At 31.5% G+C, this 8,307-nt stretch overlaps 1 protein-coding gene across 1 annotated transcript; it reads right to left on the reverse strand.

Annotated features, from left to right (window-relative positions):
- Positions 1–5,646: 5,646 nt before the first annotated feature.
- LOC108485608 (CBL-interacting serine/threonine-protein kinase 12-like) lies at positions 5,647–7,466 on the reverse strand. The gene has a single exon (XM_017789466.2). It carries the CDS (start codon positions 7,352–7,354, stop codon positions 5,915–5,917), a length of 1,440 nt encoding a protein of 479 aa, XP_017644955.1. The 5' UTR covers positions 7,355–7,466; the 3' UTR covers positions 5,647–5,914.
- Positions 7,467–8,307: the final 841 nt, after the last annotated feature.

Here is an 8,307-nt window from a genome sequence, read left to right on the forward strand (position 1 = left end):
GTACAACCCGAATCCAATATCCACTCATCTGAATGGAACGACGATGATGATGCAACCAAGGATAGTTCGAGTCACCGGTATCATGCTTTACAACACAAGCATCTACAAAGACTTTTCCCTTATTCTTCACTTTGGACAATTTTTCTTCCAAAGGCCTTTCTCATGACAAAAGGCACATTCATCTTTCCCAGTCCGGACTTTGACTTTGAGCTCCCTTTGAGTTTTCTTCCGAGTGTATGAACGACCACGGACTACTAAAGCTTCAGATCTCGATTGAGTTTTTCTGTTTGTCCTTCTTTCTCTGCTCATAATCAGTATAGGCCGCATGACTTCGCTCGAGATATATCACTCCTGCCATGAAGTAGAGTAGTTTCTAGGAACTCAAACTCCTCGTGAAGTGACCCCAACAAAGATCAAAGCCAAATCTTCATCTTTGAATGTCTCATCCATATTCAAAGAAATCGCTGACTAACTGATTAAATTTGATGATGTGATCATTCATTGTGGTACTTGGGACGTATGTGAAGCGAAATGCAGTCTTTTCTTCAAGTGGAGCTTATTTTGACTGTTTTTCTTCAAAAATTTTCTTCAAGTGCCACCCACAACTTATTTGCGTAAGTCTCCTTTGAAAAAGCATACCTCTGCTCTCGAGAAAGGCATGATCGAATTGTGCCACATGCCAACCGATTGATCGCCTTCCAATCTTTCTCTGACTTCATCCGGTTTCTCTTCATCAATGGCAATGTCTAGACCTCTGCTGAAAAGGGCATCTAGAACCTCACTTTGCCACATACCAAAATGGCCCGTGCCATCAAAGATCTCCACGCCAATCTTGCATTTACAATTGTCGGTCTTGTCCATATGGACAATGTTGAAGCTCCTACACCGACCGCTTTCTCCATAATCTTTCAATATACCTAAGGAAATCTTTTACGATGTGGAAGATCGGTTTAAACCGCAACCACAGAGCATACTACGATTAACCTTCGGCTCGATACCACTTGTTGTTCCAATAGGGTCGGAAGCGTGTAAATTATTGTACTAAAAATCACACAAAGTTCAATTCTGTGGAAGAGGTGGATCACAAGGATCTCTTAAATACCAAGTCTTTCCTTAGTCGAATATTCCTTCTAACGTAATTTAATAGCACAATTAAATACTACTATTATACCCTCAAATATTGAAAGAAAAATAGGACAAAAAGAACACAAGAGTTTTAACGAGGTTCGTAAATTATACCTACGCCCTCGCACTAACACCGGATGATAACTTTACTATCTTCAAAATATTACAAACAAATAGAATTCCTTAAGAATTCTCAAATGGGAGAAGAGAGAAAACTAAGAGAGAAAGATTGGTTGGGATGGTTAAAATGAGAAATGGTTAGGCCTATTTATAGTTGAGGTTCAGGGACTAACTTGCAAAGTCCCTAAAAATTAGGGACCAAAATTACAATTATCCCATTCAACTTTAAACAACTTGCCTATCACTTTTTTCTTTCGGTGCCACTTGCACCTCCCAATTTTGACTTTTCAACACCCATTTTTTTTTTTAATTTGACTTTTCAACACTAAATTGGCACTTCTCTGTAGATTTAAGTCTTTACACCGATCATTTTTAATATATCAAACATAGCATTTGAATAAATAATTTTGAAATCATATTATTTTAATAATAAATTATTTTTATATTATTTTAATAAAATTTCCCTTTATTTTCATTCATGTAAAAAGCATATTCAACTCCACCTATAAAAATGAAATCCCATGGAAAATCTAGACTCTAACATAACGTACTTTTCCTTAATAAAAACAGTACCAATTATGAATGAGAAAATAACTTAAATCTAAAAGAAAAAATGATTACTTAAATTTCACATCTTAATTTGAAAAATGCTTACAAAGGTGAGTCGAGAATGGAGAAATAAAAAAACCATGTCCAATGAAAGAAGAAAGTCAAAATTTTAAATCAATTTTCAATAAGTGACGCAGGCTTTCACCCATTTAAAATCCACTTGTCTCTCGATCATTCAACTTATCGGAAGAAAATGACAAAGTAGAAAGTCAGTTACGCGTTTCAAGTTGTATGTACGTGTCATCACTGGGTGTGGTAATTAACAATTGATACTGATACAGCTAAAAGCTTCCCATATAAAGGAAAAGTCAATACTAGAAAAACAAACCTAAAACCTACCCTCACTTAACTAAATTTATTGTCACGGAAAAGTGCACCAACACTTAAGTTTAACAATAAAATACAGATTAACTCTATCAGATTATCATTCAATTTTAAATTAGTTTTAAACTTTAAAACATTTTAAATAAATTTTAAAATGTAAGTATTATATCAACTAAGTTTTTGTGTTGATTTATTTATCAATTTAGATGTTAAAATTTAATTTGAATCTATCTTTATTTCAAACATATAAGCCACATTGTAAACATCTATTCGTAGATAATTTAGATTTGAAAAGTAAAAAATAATAATAATAAAATTTAAGAGGGTTATTGTTTTTAACACGTTTGATCTAAATTTTGTATGTGATAATTATACATGCTTAAAATTTAACCCACATGCTTTAAATATACTTCACATTAACTATTTAATGTCTATATTAATACTAGAATGGAAAAAAAACTAATTGTAGAATCTCAAGTTGTAGTCTATTAGTTAGATATTCATTTTCTCCAAAAATAGTCTAAATTTGAATCATCGATGTAAAAAAAAAAACTTAATTGTAACAATATTGATAATTTGATGATTTTTACAATATTCTAAAATTTAGAATGAATTTAGAATCTGGATCACACCAAGTGCAATTAATCCAAAAATACACTTGTAGTTTGTGAAAGACTAAAAGCTTTGATGGAAATAAAATAACCCCATAAGTTTCGAAAAATATATTATAAAGATTATAAAAGCATATAGAAATTATTAAAATATTGTCAAAATAATACATTGTAAATATACTAGAATTAAAATATCACACACATTATTGAAACTAAATTGAAAATTGGCACAATTCATTGTCTAAACTATTCCACACTCCACTGTGGACAACCAGTCCAATGGACTTAATTATTCTATGCATAAAAATATCTTAATTTTACTAAATTATTTATTCCAATGCATTATTTTTAAATAGTTAGGTTGAGACATTTTTGCCATACAATACAAATCAATAAATTATACAATTTTCTTTTATTGTTCACGTACTCTCTTGATTTAATAATATAAAATTATACCAAAGACTAACTATAATTAAAAACGATATTTTTTAAAAACATGAGGATGTATAACATCGATACAATAAAAATGTTTGATATTTATTGAAATGTTAACATGAGAAGTACAATAACAAAGTAAATCAATCCAATCTCATGTTAGAATGTGTGCCACATCAGGGTGGTCGATGGTTGCGAGCTAGATTTCTTCTCGGTTCAACCTCTGGTACAAGTTGTGATACAGGCTGTGGTACAAGTTGTGGTCTCAGCCTCTCATCTTTTTTGGCTTCGTTCATAGTTGACTGCGATCGGTTGCTCTTCGGTTGCCATCTTGCAACCTCCTATTTGAAATAAATAATTTATTGAAAAATCATATCAAACTAAGATAAAAAAAAGCGAAAAAAATTAATAACTAATATTTCATCCCTGCCGAGTAGTCCGAGTTTTGATTATGAATTAAACTGAATTTTCTAATTGAATATATGATTGGTGTAAATACGATGTTTTAAATTTCAAATTAAATAATTATTATTTAATATCTTAAAAATTATTAAAATAAATAATATATAATAAACTTAAAAAGTTAAAAAAATCCTAAACCTATAAAATCCAAATAATCCTATTTAAAAACTCGAGCCCTAAAAAAAAAATCAGGGAAAAGCACTTCCAATGAGAAATTTTTTCATATGATTTATAGAAAAAACTTCTAGATGATAACCTTTTCAATTGATTTGACAGAAAATACTTTCAAAAATTAACCTAATCCCAATTCCCAAAAATAATCTATTCATGTAATTTTTCTTTTTAGCATTTTTAAGTGAATTAATCTGCACATGAAAAAGTGAAAGAAACTCAAAAAGCTTAAAAATGAAAAAGAATACCAAATGGAGGAGGAAAAGGCTAAGAAAATAAATGTTTAAGAAGAATGCAAAAAAGATCCAACACTAGAAAATTATTATTTTTATTTATTTATTTTTTATGGTCTTTCCTTATTAATCTATGCTTTAAGTCTCTAGCTTGCTTCATCAAAATCCCATCTATTTAAGGATGTTAATTCGATGAATTCAGTTGATTCGATTTTTATATAAAAATAATAGAATAAATTAATTAATTTATCTAAACTGATTAAACTGAATCAAGTTGTAATCGAATTAACTGAATCTCTTTGTGAGTTTTTGGTTTTTTTTTTTTTTTTTGCTGGGCATAGTTCTTCAGCTTTTACTTTTAGATTTTAATTTTAATTTTTTAAACAAAAGCCTAAAGCATGTAAATAAAAAATAACCTTCTGGCTTAAGTTGAACCAGAGATGGCTAACCGGCAACAACAATGCAAAATTACAAAGTTTTAAGTGCTAAAAATAAAAATACCTCCTCAACGTCTCAAAATAATTTTACACTGTGAAAAAATGGAAAATAAATGCTCAACAAGGTAGCTACCAACAGCTGAAATTGTATGACATGTTATTTGGTGTTGCTTGCATTTCAGCAATGTTGAAGCAAACCACACACGTGCAGTTCTTGCAAGACAGTGTAACCATTTCCGCCACTTGCTGTCAGATTTTGACATATAACTGTTCTCGTGCCGATACTTAAGGATACTACGTACTTATATGTGTCCAACAAAATATAGATATTCAACTTCTTTTTCTTCAAGATTTTAGTATTTTAAAAAATATAAATGTCGGTCACAAATTCTTCAAAAAAAATAGTTAGGATTTTTTGGTTTTAATTCAGGTTTAATTCTAAAATGATTATTTTAAAATTTTTTGAATAATTTTATTATAGGTTTTGTTAATATTTATTTTTTATATAATGTATAAAATTATTCATACTCTCTTCTCAACTTGTAAATAGGATAATAATGCATTTTAATATACTCCAACTCACGTCCTCTACATTGGCAATAATATTCATATTAATCGAATTAAAACTCAATCAACATGATTATTTTAATTATTTGATTAGCTAGAGTTTAAGGCACTTTTGAATATAATAAGAGGTAAAAGGACCATAGAAGTTTTTCTATTACTCGTCTTTTCTACTAAAAAAGGCAAATTAGTATATGTACTTTATATTAAAAAGAAACATGGTCCTTTTTATTAAATATTTCATTAATTTGTATAGTTAAAAACTGATGTATTTAATAAAATAATCGACAATAATAAATATACCTCATGTTTGATTTATGTGACCTTATCTATAGAATGGATAAAATTTTTAATAAAATGACTAATTTACTTTTTTATTTAATGTACGGAATTAATTTACTTATTAAAAATATTACATAAACTTTCATTTTCTTTTTACCTCAAAAGGGAATATGCCAAAGTTGCAAAATCAGTAAAGATGAAGGAAAAAAAGTGAAAGAAATTAAATAGATGCTAATGCAAAGTATTGAATTAATGTAACACTAAACAATCAAATTATTTATATATAAATTAATTCATTTCTGCATGAAATTGATGGGAATATACAAGGCACCTCACAAATCAATTGCCAACATTAGTAGAAATTTGTTTTCAATTCTGTGCAACCAAATCAAATCTATCCTTCTGGATGCAAGAATAGATCATACACATAACATTAAGTCATCTAAAGGGGAGAAAAAATAATATTAGCTTGTTTTGTTTTTTATGATACAAAAATAGAGAAAAAGCTTACCCTTTTTACTTCAAAAATCATTCTCACTCTCTATTCCGAATCCGGAGGTAAACAAGAATCAGCGGTAGCAGCGGCAGCAGCGGCCGCGGAAGCAGTAGACTGTGACTCCTCCTCCATCAAATTCTCCAACCCAGGTTTTAATTCCCTGTTATAGAACTCCTCAAACTCGCCTCGGTCCCCTCCTTTCTTCTTAATTTCCACAACAACCAAGGATGGCGTTAGCTCGAATATCTCAGCTGCAATGGTCAAAGGGCCTTTCTCCCCTTCCCTAGAACCCTCCAAACTCACTCTACAGTCCTTTTTCCTCACTGTAAAACGGACGACCTTGGCTATCTCTTCCAATTTCGATAGAATTTTGGAAACCGGTGCCCCTGTCACAAACCTTGACCCTTCCCCCCCTTCCTCAAACAATCCTGATAGATTGAACCCAGGGGAAAAGGATATTAGATCAAACGCATTTAAACTAGCTGGCCTCGGCAATGAACTAGCTCCTCTCCTAGTATCCAACTCCGACTCCGACTCTGACATTGATGAATGGTCCGTAGCATATGACCCGACGTCATCATCGGCCTCTTCAACGCTGCAAAACTTATCATCTTCAATGTAAAATCTAATATGTTTAAATCCCTTTTTAAACCAACGGTTCTCCATGATTTCCGGAATCGTTATCCTCGTTTCCGGGTTGGTATCCAGAAGCTTCATGAGTAACCGAACTAACTCGGATGAAAACCATCTCGGACACCTGAACTCACCTCTGTAAATCTTCTTATACATGGCCATAATGTTTTGATCGTTAAACGGCAAATACCCCGCCATCAAAACAAACAAAATTACACCACAGGACCAGATATCGACTTTCACCGCATCATATCCTTTCCTCCCTAAAACTTCCGGTGCCACGTAAGCCGGGGTCCCACAAAACGTATGGAACAAACCGTCTTGCCGAATCTGATCCGACACCGCGCTCAACCCGAAATCCGAGACTTTCAAATCCCCGTTGTCGTCGAGGAGTAGATTCTCGGGCTTCAAGTCACGATGGTATACGCCGCGGGCGTGACAGAAATTGACGGCGGAGATTAATTGCTGGAAGTATTTTCTAGCGACGGATTCTTTTAATCGGCCTTTGGAAACTTTGTTGAAAAGTTCACCACCACGTACGTATTCCATGACGAAGTAAATCTTGGTTTTGGTGGCCATGACTTCGAAGAGTTGGACGATGTTGGGGTGGCGGACCCGGCGGAGGATGGAGATTTCGCGCTTGATGTGAGCGATTAAGCCACCTTTGAGGATTTTTTCCTTGTCGAGTACTTTAATGGCTACGCTGTCACCGGATTTAACATTGTAGGCTTGGTAAACTTTAGCAAAAGCGCCGTGGCCGAGGAGTTTGCCCAGCTCGTAGCGCCCTAAGATAAGACCTTGGCCACCGTTGGAGTCTTTCTTCATTGCAGTGGGGACGGAGGTGAATGCCATTGTAATGGTGATGGGTTAAAAGTTTGGTTATATGATAAAATGAAATTTGAATGGTTAATGAATAACCATTTGAAGGAGGAAAACTGTGGGTGTTTTTCGTTGAGACTAATTTTGTAATGCTTTTAAAGAAAGAAGATGCTTTTAAATAGGAAGAGAACTCTCTTCCTTCCTTCCTTTATTTGTTTTAAAGAACAATTTATTTTGTAAAAAAATTATTATTATTTTTAATCTCTCCTTCTAATATTAGTATACATGTAATGTAAGGTTGCTTTCAAGAATTTTCTCAATAAACTAGATTTTATTCTTTAAAAGATAATTATTTTCCAACTATAAATGGCTCATATAAGAAATTATTATTTTTTGATTATAAGAATATTATTGTGGTTGTTTAAAAGTATTTATTTAATTTTTTGTTAAAATATAGTTTTGTGTGAGTCAGATTAAGTGAAGTATTTTCAATAAGTTACCTTTTAAGATTTGAATTTAGTTTAAATATTTCTCCAAAAAACCTCTTGTACTTCTTTGGTACAATGACAAAATATTTTTATATTTCATAAATAACCTTAAAAATTACTAATTATTTTTGTTTTTTATTTTATTTTTATATTTTATTATATTTTATCCAATCCTCTTTAATTACTTGTGAAGTTTAAAATTTAATAACAGTATACTAACATATTTTAATTATCAGTCAAATTATTTAAATATTATATTGTAATTATAGTTATATTTGTAACTTAAAAGAAATTATAGAAAATCATTATTTTATATAGTGAGGAAGACAACGGAGAAGGACATTTTGCATGTACTTGAAATGAAAAAAAGAAATCAAATCCTAATATAATGTAAACGTATCTTTTAAAAACAAATTCAAAAATCACTAATCATTAGGATGTAACGATTAAACGAGTCAGAAGTAGGCGTTTTTTCATTCAAAAACATAACATAATAAG

This window comes from Gossypium arboreum, chromosome 6 (genome assembly GCF_025698485.1).
Source record: "Gossypium arboreum isolate Shixiya-1 chromosome 6, ASM2569848v2, whole genome shotgun sequence".
Taxonomy (NCBI): Eukaryota; Viridiplantae; Streptophyta; class Magnoliopsida; order Malvales; family Malvaceae; genus Gossypium; species Gossypium arboreum.